At 37.7% G+C, this 15109-nt stretch overlaps 1 protein-coding gene across 2 annotated transcripts in view; it reads right to left on the bottom strand.

Moving 5' to 3' along the window:
- The window catches only part of KIF4A (kinesin family member 4A), a 102167-nt gene that overhangs the window by 40201 nt on the left and 46857 nt on the right, over positions 1 to 15109 (bottom strand). For both annotated transcript variants that reach the window (XM_006217673.4, XM_072956724.1), the window contains exons 11-13: positions 5032 to 5164; positions 3274 to 3332; positions 3054 to 3159 (exon numbers count right to left, since the gene is read on the bottom strand). In XM_006217673.4, coding sequence (XP_006217735.1) covers positions 3054 to 3159; positions 3274 to 3332; positions 5032 to 5164 — 298 coding nt within the window. The remainder of the gene's footprint in view (positions 1 to 3053; positions 3160 to 3273; positions 3333 to 5031; positions 5165 to 15109) is intronic.

Below are 15109 nucleotides of genomic sequence, written 5' to 3'. Positions count from 1 at the left end.
ATGAAATTTCACAATGCTAAGGTTTAAGCTTTGGTGACATTCTGCGTGAACATGGCAGGATTCTGCGTTTATAATCCTAAATGCAAATATATAACAATAGGATTTATTTCAATCTAACAGCCTCTCTCTAACTCATTCTAAGGCTATTAACTATGACCTTTTGTAATAAAAAGCCATGATTTGCTGAAGGTGATGGTCACGGGAACAAGACTAAGGTACACTGAGCTACATCAACAAGCAACACTCTCCAAAATGAACTTTGTGCTTGCAGGCTGTGGGAACAGCATTACTGGGTATGCAAAATTCTTTTTATGGAACTGGTCATGGAGGAGGGGGTAAAAACAACAACAAAAATTTGATTTTGTTGGAGCTGAAAGGACTGCATGAATTTCCTCACAGGTAACTGCAAAAAGGAGGCTTGCTTGAATTATATTTTAAAGGAAGAAATGGTACAGTTTAGTGCTTAAAGCCCCAGGAGAAAGGACTAGGAACAATGGTTGCCTTCATAACTGAAAAGGGGGTGTTGACCCATCACTTAAAATAAAAATAGTTTTAATCCAGAATGAGGGGCACAAGCACTTACATTGGAAACATTTTGCTTTCACTGTAGTGAGTCTTAATAAAAGCCACAGGATACACTGTTGTGTATTTCCAAAAAAAACATGTAGCTGGGAGGGTCTCCAAACAATAAAGGAGAGAACTCTGATTCAAGAGTCCAGCAGGAGCCCTGGGTAAAAGGGTTTACTCTACCTAACTGTGACAGTGGATGGAAGCCAGGGACTTTGTCAGCTTGCGGTGCAATCCCTAGCACCCTCCTGCTGCATGTGCCAAGTGAATTTTAGTGGCAGACACAGCGATTCTACAGAGTGCCTCTGAGCCAGCCACCACTAGCAATTTCCTTCATAGGCACACCAGGCACCAGTCATACTGCCAGATCCTTACTGAGGATATGCCTTCTCTTATTTTGTTAACTTGGTTCCATGGGTTTCCTTTTTCATCTTTCTCATGTGACTCAAAGCTCCAGAAATGAGGTGGTGTGAAATCTTTTCAGATTGTTGTGGTGGCCTTGAACAACGGTGCCCCCGGATCACTCTTTTCTGATCTTACAAGCTTTGGATCCAGTAGGGTTCTGCAGCCTAAATTGTCTTAATTCTGAGGCAGTTCACACAAGGTTTCCATATCTAAGATGGGTCACCTATATTTAAGTAGAATTATAGATGGTGAAATTTAACCTTGTGATAGCCATTCTCAAGCACATACTCTATACTTCAGCCACAATGAAGTTCTCACCATGTTCTAAACTTTCAAACTTCTTTGCCTTCGCATATGCCTTTTCCTCTTTATAGATTGTCCTTTCCCCTTTCTCTGTGTGGCAAACTCCTACTCATTTTTTAGGACCCATTTTTTTCTGTGTTGCTTTCCTGAATTTTCTAGGCAGTCAACTACCCCTTCCTTTGCGCTCCCACCACACTTTGCTCATACTGCCAATGTAAGAGGATTAAAACAGACATGAGAGAGGGTTCCTAGTTTTCCTTGCCTCCTTTCGCTTTCTCCTTCTTTGCCACCTCTCCCACCTGTGAACCTTGACCAATTGACAAACTACAAGTCTTGCAAGAACAACTCTTGAAAATAATCAGACATTTATCAGGATGAGGATTGCACCAACGTTCTTGAGCAAGAAGCAAGAAAACTGGAGCATCCTCCAATCAAAAATTTCACAGCACTTAACAACAAAAATTGCTACCTGAGCCAAACTACAAGGACATACTCCCCTCTCTTCTCACCCTATGAAACTCCAAGCCTGTTTCAACTTGGGGAGTTACCTAGAGTTCAGGTGATCCCTGAGTGCATCAGCTGGATAAATTCTTTTCTTTTGATATTAATACAGTACTTAGCAAGGTTACACGGCTAGTCAGTGGCAGAATGGGCTTTAAACCAGGGTCTGTCTGTCTCTGGAGCTCAGATTCTCAATTACTATGGCCTGTTTGTTAGATAAATGAACTGTCATCTTGGACTATCTGTAATAATTTGCACAGTACTACTAATTTTAAGACATTGCTTTCTACTCTTTTGGAAGTTTACTCATTCAATTTTTTGGAACTGGCTATCCTAACCATTCCCCTCACATTATGGTTTTTTTTTAATGGTATTGTATGGTATTTTTTTCATTGACCCTTTAAGAGTAACATATAGATGTGGATGATTCTGTCAACTTTTGACAACTCTAGAAAGTGCTGGGCAAGACCTGGGGTGGAGAATGACTGTTCTGGTAAAGTTAAAACCACTGTTTTAGAGTGAGGAATTATCACCAGGCATTTACATACATACTATTGCTTCAGAATAATAAACAAGAGAGGATAGATAGAACAAAACAAACCTTTGCCAACCATAACCCCTTCACATAATATGATTTCAATTTTAAAAAAGTATATATGCCTAAGGACTAAGATAGAGAAGGAATACCCAAAATAAAGAGGTTTTTAGGGTGGAAGGATTGTAAGAATTTTTCTTCTGGGTAAAACAACAAACAACACCTACCCCACCGCCCCCACCAAAACCCACCCACAACTACTATAATAGTTTTAAAAATAGATAAATATGGGAACTTATAGCAGAATGATCATTCAAATTAATTTATTACTGGTTATAAAAGAGAGCTGTGGTATTCCTTGGTGGCTCTAAGCTATCTGTCAGAACCCAGCTTATTTAAAATAGGGGTATGGTATAAGGCTTCTTATTAAAGTTAGCCTACACTGAAAGGACAGCAAATCAATGACTGCTGCTTATGCTACGCAGGCAGTTTTGCACTGCTATGTTGCTACTTCCAATGTTTGATTAGAATACTGAAATGTTAATGTGTCATTGCAAATGTAACCTATGGGTGTTTTGATTTAACAAATTCAATATTCAGATCATATCTAATGATCCATGATCCTCAAACAGCTCACAATTTAGTTGTTTCAGTAAAAGGTACAGAGTTAGACATGTTTATATGCACCAAGAGAAACAAACAACAGCAATATGTCTATTTACACTGCCCCTACTTGGCTTACCGATAGCTGGGTAATCACTTGCTGCAGGTTACGAATTATCTCTACATTTTCTTTTAATTCCTGATCTTCCAAAGTCTCCACTAGCTTTTGAAGATCCACTTTGCAGCTGAAAATTCAAGCAAAGGAACCCAAGGGTTAGTCATACTGCAAAGGCCAGTGGGGCCATGATGATGTACTAAGGTGGTATAGGTTACTAACAAACATCTGGTAGGAAACTTACGCTGCATGCTGCCTGAGTTCTTCTAGCTTGGCGTTCATTTTTTCATTTGCTTGTTCTGTCTGCAACAAAGACCCAGGAGATCATTAGTGGCAGTGCCTGACAGCCTCACCTAATTATACCCCCTTTCCTATTCCTGTGGATTAAACCTAGGTAGAGAGGATGCCTTCTTTGCTGAAACAGAGGATTTAGTGGGCTTTGGTTATTTAGTGAGAAATGTGTATTTTAACAGTCATGGAAATTAGCCCTCCAGTCAATACGAGATACTAAAAATAGCATTCAAGCAGCTAGGTCTTATGCTTGCCATGAAGTTCAGACTATGGGGTGGAGTGTGAAGCCTTAGTTCCATACAGAACTTTGCAACTGGGGGAAAAAGCAATACTTCCTGGCATGCCACTCCCTGCTGTTTGCAAAAAACCCACTTGCTTTAAACTGCCTCCTACACTACACTGTTCCCTAGTCCCAGAAAAAGGGCATTTAAAACATAAAAGGGCCTCACACTGAATATGAGCTGGGTTTTTTTTTTCAAGTTACACTATCTGATTTGGTAGGCTGGTTTTAGCAACAGAAAGCAAGGAAAAGGATGAGGCATAAGAATGGTGGCAGAGAAGAAGAAATGGCAGAGGCAGCTACCTTTGGGGAACGGTGATTGATATTTTCCATTTTATTTCAATCACATATCTGTAACTTGCTAGATGCTGCCACAGATTTGGGAAGGACAGTTTATATAGGACAAAAATGTTGTGCTTGTTATGAAGTTCTAACAGGAAATCAAAAAATAAAGCTACTGGGCAGCCATTATAAAACCTTATAAAGGTCAGATGGGTATGTGGCTAGAAAAAAGTACTGTCTGTTACGTCAGCCACACTAACATGTGAAATACAGCTTCCAGAGTTTCTTCAAAGACATAAAATGCAGCACTGGAGATAGAAAACTGTATATAAAAATCCCTTAGATCTCAATTTCATCCTTCTGTTAGTAATGGACATTACAATGGACCTAGGATTTGGCCCCCTTTAAAGAAATCTTTAGGCAGCTTACATTTCCTTGACTAGAGTACACTGATGCGTGAAGCTGTATAAATTACAGATGTTCACTTACATTTTGGTGGAAACTCATTTTCACTTCTGGCAATAGCTATACTATCAAAGATTGAGTTGTGTTTAGACTAGTAGAAAAATGTTAGTGACAGAGCTAGCATGCACTGATCCAGCAGCTTACTACCAGACAGGTAGAAGGATACAGAACTGGTATAATCAGTTACACAGTGATTCACTGTTTGGAAATCAACCATATGTAAAAGGAATTAAAATTAATTTCCCAGATGTTTTATCTCACCATGGCAGCTGTCGGAATGGGAAATGAAATGTGACAATGTTAGGGGAAGGGACATAGAAAGGAACTAAAATCTTAGTGAAGGGGCAGTTACTTGGTATTATGGATGATTAGGCAGAACATAAGGTGACAGAGGGACCTGGTTTTTCCTCTTTGATATTTTAGAACAAATCCATTTTAAAATGAGATTCACATAGATTCTTTGTGGTAGAGACATAGGTGTTCATGGTTTAATTCTTTTAATTTTTATGTATGGTTAATTATAAACTCCTGGATTTTTCCCAGAGGGGCTCCATGGAGGATATGTAATACTAAGACATTTCTTTCCATATAACTTGTCTCTCATAATGAGAAGCATGTTAAATATTTCAGAAACTAAAGCTAGCAAATGTCCAGACTGCTAGCAGTTGAGTCTTGGAGTCTCACCAAAATGATCCTCTCCAGCATCTGGGCTGTCTGACCAGCTGCCTCACTTAGACCACGACTTAATTTTTCATTCTCCTCTACCAGGGACTGATTCTTCTCCATTAGGGATTGTAGATTCTCTGACGGTTCCACACTAAAACAAAGAAAGCAACATATTAGAAAAATACCTGACTGATAATACCTATATCAAAGGTGGATAAAAAATATATCCCCTGGGTGTGTGGAGGGGTTGGTTCAAAATTACCTCTAAAAAGTCTGGGAAAAGTGTCAGTTCCAATCTACTTTCCCAGTCAGGTAGTATATTGGATAAATGAGAATTAACTACTTTAAATGAATGGTTTAGAGGAAGGTAACAGTTCAGAGTCAGATATGGTTTCAACAGGAATGACTAACCTCTACCCTTGACACTTGGTGTAGGATCTTTCTATTTGTGCCATGTAGGTAAGAAGTAAAGACAAACCGTAGCTAAGATACACGTTCTCTCTTCTTCCCATTCTCAATCTGCCATTAAAGATTAGGGAAATAGAGAAGGAAGAGGTATGCAGGAGGTAGAAGTGACATTGCTCAGGGTCAAAATTTAACCTTATCAACATAAGTCAATTACCCATTTGTTGTAAGGTTAGGGAAACAGCATTTAAGAAGTCAAATATTTGAACTGTACAATTCCAACCAAATGACATTCTGGGAAAGGCACAGCTACAGAAACAATAAAAAGATCACGGTTTTCAGGGGTTTGGGGAGATGAAGGGAGGAATGAATGAGATGGAGCACAAGGGATTTTTAGGGCAAAGAAATTATTCTGTATGATACTATAGTGGTGGCTACATGTCATGCATTTGTCAAAACCCATAGAATACACAACTTCAAGAGTGAACCCTAATGTAAACTATGGACTTTGGTTGATAATAAATGTGCCCATGTTGGTTCATCGATTGTACCAAATATGCCACACTGATAAGGGATGTTGAGGGTAGGGAAGTATATATGTGTGGATGGGGATGGCTATGTGTGAACTCTCTGTATTTTCTGCTCAATTCTGTTGTGAATCTGAAACTGCTCTAAAAAAATAAACTCTATTAAAAAATCAAATCAAATCAAATTAAAAAAAAAGAAGTCAAAAAGTTGAAATGATGACCTGTGGCCACTAAGAGCACATTTCACAATTCTCCATAAATAAGTGCTCCCTTTTAAATGTTTGTCTTGCTTGAAACTGATGACCTATAGCCTCCTGTTCTTTTGTCTATCAATTTTAAATGGCTTAGAGTGGGTGGTGGCAACAATGATGTCCATTTCTAATAGGAGTGGAAGGGAGGGACAGAAATAGCTTGAAAGATAAGAACCTGTGGAATTTCTACAGATTACTTGCTCTCAATTCTAGAATGAAGCAGATCAATAAGAAATCTGTATGTTTGTTTCTGTAATTTGCTGGGATTAATTGTTCAAAAGATTGGAAAAGACTGGTGAAAAAAGATCAGGAGAAATACGAAGATCTGATCTGAAGGAAACTGAAGGGGAAAAATGAAAGTTCTCAAGAATACAATAAAAAGAAAAAAGGCCAGGGAACAGCTGTTCTTAATCTCAAGAAAGGCTAGAAAAGTATTTCAGGAATAGATGCTCTCTTATCCAGTTTAAGACCTCCACGAGTTCTTATAGAAGATCTTAGCATGCTCTTTATCAAAAAAGTTAATAGCAAGGCCACACCATAGGGTCTCATATTACACTCTTGAGAATTTACTAGAACTCTTATGAAGGAATGTTCAATTAAAATGTGGATTATAAAAATAAACTATGAGTAAATTTAGTGTTATTTTAGAGTGGTCTGATTTTCTTATTGTTATTAAACTGAAAACTTCCATGCATCATTCATGTAAGCTGACAAGCTCCAAGGTAATGATACTTTTAACATAACAGTTTTTTTCCTCTAAAAGTTTCCAAGGTTTCTCCAAATGGGGGATGGAAATCAATGTTTCCTCTTCCACATGCTATTTAATTGCCAATGCTAGGAACTCAGGGTAGTTGAGTATGTACAAACTGACAAACATACATGAGACAGGAGGGAAGAGGGCAGGGAAGAGCCATTCAAGGAATGACAGCAATTAACACTAAGATGGTGGAAGATTCAACTCCCAGTAGGCCTTGAGGATTAAGATGGCAGGAGATTTGACTTCTAGTAGACCTTGAGCTTCATTATATGCTCAATGTAACATATTAGCATGATAAATAACATGCCCACAGGCGCCATGACAGTCCCAAGGCTAGCCATAGGAGGTCAAAGAGTGGCCAAATTCCTGAGAATCCCAGCCCCTTCCTCAGGGTAGCTGGAAAAGTCCTCCCACTTGTAGGCGTGGACCTACTGAGCCCATAAAAAATGGCAACACCACACCTCGTGGCCACTGCTCTAGCTCCCTCCTCTTTGGAGACGGCCGGCACTCTGTCTACGGAGTGTGCACTTACTTTTACTTTAACCTGAGCACCCAACTCCCACACATCTTTCCTTGCCTTTCAAAATAGCCTACACTATGCAGTATGTATCTCTCTAAATAAATCTACCTTTACTCAACTGTGGCTCATTCTTGAATTCTTTCCTATATGAAGCCAAGTACCCACACTTGGTGGGGCATGTCCCAGGGAATCAAATGAAACCTGAGACATGGCCCTCCTCACGCACCACATCTGTTTTTCCTGCATCACACATAGAAAATCTATACAAAAGCTTCAATGACACACATTTAAAAAGAAAAGAACATAACCTAAGGAAAAAAGCAAAAAAAAAAAAATTCATGTATGTAAACTGTACATTTTGTAAAAAGCCTTACAAAATATCTCTAAAAATATAAATACACATTTTTGAGAAAAGAAGTAGCATCTTTATTTCTCTGAAAAACATTGAATACTTGAGTTTAGTTGTTTGATTCATCAACTGTTTCTTAGAATCTACTTTTGTAGTTGAAACTATATCCTATAGGATATTCTAGGTAGTTGGAAGCCTGGAATGGCTGTCACTGGTCATGTGTATGTTAGTCTTGTCTTAAATGAAACAGGTCTGTGCTAAATTGAAAGAAAAGAGAGGGAGGGTATAGCTCAGTGGTAGAGTTCCTGGGTTGAATCCCTAGTACTGCCATTAAACAAACAAACAAACAAACAAACAAACAAACGTAATTACTTTCCCCCTCAAAAACAAAACAAGTTGAAAAGAAAGGAAGATGGGTCAACTACTTCTAAACTGGGTATACTAGAACAGGTCTTTAGGAGACCCTTTAAGAGATCCCAGCTTTCCTCAGTTTCTTTATCCAACATTCTTAAAATATTACCAGGAAACCAAGATTAAATGACCCAAAAAGGGAGAATTACAAAGAAAAAGATGGTCATTTCTGGGTGATGAAATTATGGCAACTTTAAGATTTATTCTTCATACTTTTCTAAGTGTCCTATAAGAAGCAATGTATCATTTTTATAATCAGAAAAAAATGACTGAGTTAATGAAAATAAGGATATTACAAAAAATAGGTTCACACCAAACACAAGTATAAACCACAAATGGAAAAATAAAATGTAAAAAATAAAACCAACATAAGTACTAGAAGAAACATGGGTGAATTCCTCTTTTATCCTGGTGTAGGGAAAGGCTTTCTAAGGATGAATCAAAATCCAGAAACATAAGAAGAATGAAAACAGTGTAGCTACTTTGGAAAACAGTTAACAGTTTCTTTAAAAGTTAAACATATGACCCAGAAATTCCACTTCTGGGTATCTACACATTAAAAAACATGCTCATACAAAAACTTGCAAGTGAATGTTCATGGAAGCATAATTCATAACAGCCAAAAAGTTGAAACAACCCAAAAGTCCATCAACTGGTGAATGGATAGACAAAATGTGGTATATCCAGGCAATGGAAGGCTATTTAGCAATAAAAAGGAGTGAAACACTGATATACACTATATCAGGATGAATCTCAGAGTCATTATAGATGAAAGAAGCCAGACAAAAAGTCCACATACTCCATGATTCCACATAAATGAAAGGTTCACAGTAGGCAAATCTTGCAGAAACAGAAAACAAATTAATGGTTGCCTGGGGCTAGGAGTGGGAATAGGAGTGACTGTAAATAGGCACAAGGGATCTTTTTTGGGGGATGGAAATGTTCTAAGATTGGATTGTGGTAATAGTTCCAAAACTGTAAATTTACTAAAAATCATTGAATTGTACACTTAAAATGAGTGAACTTGATGATATATACATCATATCTCAATAAATCTAGAGGCTAAAAAATAAAAATATAAACAAAATAAATATAATATATAATAAATATAATAAAATAAAAAACAGGGGCAATGAAAATTATCGATAAAGTTTTTACTACATAAAAATTAAACATTTTTGCATGACAAAAACACCATAAACAAAGTAGAAAACAAACTAGGAGAAAATATTTGTAACACACACTACAGACAAGAGACTGGTATCACTAATATACAAAAAACTATTGAAAATAGGGCCAAAATTAGGGATGCTATTATTTAAAAAAAAAACACACAGAAAATAACAAGTGTTGGCAAGGATGTGGAGAAATCAGAACACTTGTACATTTCTAGTAGGAATGTAAAATGGTGCAGGTGCTGTGGAAAACACTATGGCAATTTAATTTAAAAATTAAAAATAGAATAATTAGATGATCCAGCTATTCCATTTCTAGGTATATACCCAAGGAATTGAAAGCACAGTCTTAAAGAGATATCTGCATACCCATGTTCACAGCAACAGTATTCACAATAGCCAAAAGGTGGAAGCAACCGATGTCTGTTGACAGATGAAGGAATACACAACACGGGGTATATACATACAATGGAATATTATTCAGCCTTTAAAAGGAAGGAAATTCTGACACAAGCTACAACATGGATGAAACTTGAAAACATTATGCTGTGTGAAATAAACAGTCAAAAAAAGGACAACTATTGTACTATTCTGCTGATATAAAACACTGTGAATATAATTAATGCCACTGAACTGTATACTCAAAAATGATTAAAACGGTAAATTTTTTGTTATATATATTTTACCACAATTTTTAAAAAAAGAGCCAAAGGATCAAGAAACCCAATAGGAAAATAAGACACACAGACAATTCATTAGAAAAAGAAGTTTTAAAACATGAAAAAGAGCTCAATCCCACTCATAATTAAAGAAATGCAAATTAAAACAACACTGAGATAGAATTTCTCACATATCAGATTGGCAAAAATTGAAAAAAGTATGATGACGCATTTCATTGGTGAGGCTGTGGGGAAACAAGCACTCTCAGACACTGCTGTCAGGAATGCAAATCGGCTAACCCTTCTGGAGGGTCTGGCAATATCTCCCAAAGCCCCATGTGCACTTACATTTTGCTCCAGCAGGCCCATTTCTAGAAATCAACCCAGAAGATAACTAAAAATAAGAAATAACTAACAATATGAAAACATACACACAAGGTTATTCACTGCAGCATGCTTGTCATTGCAAAATATTAGAAACAACCTAAATGCCCATTCATAGAAAAGAAGTTTACTATGTCTGGCACATGTACACAATAAAAGTACCATGCAGCTATAAAAAAAGAATGAGGAAGACTTCTATGAACTGATAAGAAATGATTGTGACAAAATACTGAAAAAAGCAAAGCCACAAAATGTATCTATTGTATTACTATCATTCATATGAAAAAGAAGGGAGTATGAAAAAATACACAAGTATCTACACATTCGTACAAAAGAAATACAGAAAGAAACTAAAGAGATTGGTTAAGCACGGGTGGAGGGAGAATAGTGGTGGTAAAGGGGTAGAAATAAGGGTGGAAGGGAACAGGGTAGCAGGCACAAACAGGTAATGACACTTCTGAGTATACATATTTTTTTCTCTTTAAAAAATATTGTGATTTTCTGGTCAAGGCGGTGGAGCAGTAGGACCAAGAGCTCGCCTATCCTCACAACTACAACAAATCCACAACTGACTGTTAAACAACCATTGAAAAAAAAGACTGGAACACAGCAAAAAGATCTTCTTGAAGTGGAAAAATAAAGAGGAAACCACAGTGGCACGGTAGGGGGGCTGTGCTCACAATATAATCGAGCTCCATTACAAGGTGGGTGACCCACAAGCTGAAGATTAAGTTGCAGAGGCCCTCCCACAGGAGTGAGAGTTCTGAGCCCCACATGAGGCTCCCTGGCCTGGGGTTTTGGCACTGGGGGGAGGAGAACTCAGGATATCTCATTTTCAAGGCCACTGGGGCTTAGCTCCAGGAGCCCCATGGGACTGAGAAAAACAGAGACTTCATTCTCTTGGGAAGCATACACAGAATCTCACATGTGCCAGGTCCAAGGGCAGAGGCAGTGATTTCATAGGAACCTGGGCCAGACCCGGTTTTGGAGGGTCCTCTAGGGAGGCAGGGGATGTCTGTGGCTCACCCAGAGGACATAAAAGTTGGTAGCTGACATTCTGGGCATGTTCATCTACATGAGCTTTCCGGGAGACTGACATCTTGATTGGATCACTGGCACAAAGACCTAGCCCCACCCAATAGCCTGTAGGCTTAAGGGCTGGGAAGTCTCAGGCCAAACAACATGCTGGGTGGGAACACAGCCCCACCCATCAGCAGAACCAGAGCCTTTAGGCACAACCCTACCCACCAGAGGTCCAGGACCAAGTTTCAACCAGCAGTGGGTAGGCACAGACTCCTCCTGCCAGGAAACCTGCATAAGCCTCTAGTCCAGCCTCATCCACCAGGGGGCACATATCAGAAATAAGAAAACAATAATTCCAAAGCCTGTGGAAGGAATCTACACTGGGACTGGCTAGACTCTGGCCCTTGGGTGACAAGAGAAGAGTGTACTGCTGGGATGCATAGGGCATCTCCCACAGGGAGCCACTTCTCCAAGGTTGAGAAACATAACTAACCTACCTAAAAATACAAATAGAAAGATAGACAATACAAGGCAGCAGAGGAATATCTTCCAGGCCAAGGCACAAGATAAAATCCCAGAAGAAATAAGTGATGAGGAGATAGGCAATTTATCCATGAAAGTAATGATGGTGAAGATGTTCAGAGAACTCAAGAGGAGTATAGATGCACAGAGAGAAGTTTTTAGCAGAGTTGGAAAATATAAAGAATACCCAAACAGAGTGGAAGAACAAAATTACTGAAATGAATAACACACTAGAAGGAACCAAGAATAAATGAGGCAGAACGAACGGATCAGTGAGCTAGAAGACAGATTAGTGGAAATCACTACTGCAGAACAGAAAAAAGAAAAAAAGAATGAAAAGAAATGAGGATAGTTTAAGAGAACTCTGGGACAACAAGAAGTGCACTAATATTTGCATTATAAGGGTCACAGAAAGAGAAGATAGAGAGAAAGGACCTGAGAAAAATTTTGAAGATATAATAACCAAAAGCATCCCTAACTTGGGAAAGGAAACAGTCACCCAAGTCCAGAAAGTGCAGAGAGTTCCACACAGGATCAACCCAAAGAGGAACACACCAAGGCACATAGTAATTAAACTGACAACAATTAAGGATAAGGAGAAAATATTAAAATTAGAAAGAGAAAAGCAGCAAATAACATACAAGGGAACTCCCATAAGGTTAATCAGCTGATTTTTCAGCAGAAATATTACAGGCCAGAAGGGAGTGGCATGATATATTTAAAGTGATGAAAGGGAAGAGTTTACAACCAAGAATACTCTATCCAGCAAGGCTCTTGTTCAGATTTGATGGAGAAATCAAAAGCTTCACAGATAAACAAGCTAAAAGAATTCAGCACCACCAAACCATCCTTACAACAAATGTTAAAGGAACTTCTCTTGTCATCAAACCACAAGAGAAGGGAACAAAAGAAGAGAAAAAAAGACCTATAAAAACAGGCCCAAAACAATTAACAAAATGACAATAAGAACATATGTATCAATAATTACTTAAATGTAAATGGATTAAATGTTCCAACCAAAGGACATAGATTGGCTGAATAGATACAAAAACAAGACCCATATATATGCTGTCTACAAGAAACCCACTTCAGAACTAGAGACACATGGAGGCTAAATATAAGAGGATGGAAAAAGATATTCCGTGCAAACAGAAACTAAAAGAAAGCTGGAGTAGCAATACTTGTATCAGACAAAATAGATTTTAAAATAAAGACTGCACAAGAGACAAAGAAGGATACTACATAATGCTTAAAGTACCAATCCAAGAAAAGGATATAACAATTGTAAATATATATATAGACCAATCATAGAAGCACCTCAATATGTAAGGTAATTGTTAAAAGACATAAATGGAGAAATCAACAAAAACACAATAATACTAGGGGACCTTAACATCCCACTTACATTAATGGACAGATCATCCAGACAGAAAATCAATAAGGAAATACGGGCCCTAAATAACACATTAGACCAGATGGACCTAATTGTTACCTATAGAGCATTCCATCCCAAAGCAACAGAACACACTCTTCTCAAGTGCACATGCAACATTCTTCAGAACTGAGCATATGCTGGCCCACAAAGCTAGCCCCAGTAAATTTAAGAAAATTAAAATCATACCAGGCATCTTTTCCGACTACAAAGCTGTAAGGTTAGAAATCAACTACAAGAAAAAACTGCAAAAACTGCAAACACGTGGAAGCTAAACAATATGTTACCAAACAACAAATGGATCACTGAAGAAATCAAACAGGAAATCAAGAAATACTTTGAGACAAATGAAAATGAAAACACAATGAACCAAAATCTCTGGGATGCAGCAAAAGCAGTTCTCAGGGGGAACTTTATTGTGACACAAGCCTACCTCAGGAAACAAGAAAATTTTCAAGGAAACAATCTAACCTTACACCTAACACAGCTGGAGAAAGAACAAACAAAACCCGAAGTTAGTAGAAGAAAACACATCATAAAGATTAGAGCAGAAATAAATGAAATAGAGACTAAAAAGACAATAGAAAAGATCAATGAAACCAGAAGCTGGTTCTTTGAAAAGATAAACAAAATTGATAAACCTTTAGTCAGACTCATCAAGAAGAAAAGGGAGAGGGCCCAAACTAACAAAATCAGAAATGAAAAAGAAGTTACAACTGACACCACACAAATACAAGGGATCATAAGAGCTACTATGAGCAACTATACGCCAACAAAAAGGACAACGTAGAAGAAATGGACACTTTCTTAGAAAGGTACAATTTGCCAAGACTGAACCAGGAATTAATAGGCAATATGAATAGACCAATTACCAGCACTGTAATTGAATCAGTAATTTAAAAATTCCCAACAAACAAAAGTCCAGGACCAGGTAGCTTCACAGGAGAATTCTACCAAAGATTTAGAGAAGAGTTAACACCTATCCTTCTGAAACTATTCCAAAAAATTGCAGAGGAACACTTCCAAACTCATTCTATGAGGCCATCATCACCCTGATACCAAAACCAGACAAAGATATCACACAAAAAAGAAAATTACAGGCCAATATCACTTATGAATATAGATGCAAAAATCCTTAACAAAATACTAGCAAATTGACTCCAACAATGCATTAAAAGGATCACACACCATGATCAAGTGGGATTTATCCCAGGGATGCAGGGATTTTTCAACATCCACAAATCAATCAATGTGATACATCACATTAACAAATCGAAATATAAAAACCATATGATCATCTCAATAGATGAAGAAAGAGTTTTTGATAAAATTCAACATCCATTTATGATAAAAATTCTCCAGAAAGTGGTCACAGAGGGAACATACCTCAACATAATAAAGGCCATAAATGACAAACCCACAGTTAACATCATACTTAATGGTGAAAAGCTGAAAGCATTTCCTCTAAGATCAGGAACAAGACAAGGATGACCACTCTCGCCACTTTTATTCAACATAGTTTTGGAAGTCCTAGCCATAGCAATCAGAGAAGAAAAAGAAATAAAAGGAATCCAAATTGGAAACAAAGAAGTAAAAAACTGTCACTCTTTGCAGATGACACGATACTATACATAGAAAACCCTAAAGAAGCAACCAGAAAACTACTAGAACTCATGAATGA

This window comes from Vicugna pacos, chromosome X, assembly GCF_048564905.1.
Source record: "Vicugna pacos chromosome X, VicPac4, whole genome shotgun sequence".
NCBI lineage: Eukaryota > Metazoa > Chordata > Mammalia > Artiodactyla > Camelidae > Vicugna > Vicugna pacos.
Note: the sequence above shows the minus strand (reverse complement) of the source record. Positions and strands in the feature narration are given on the sequence as shown.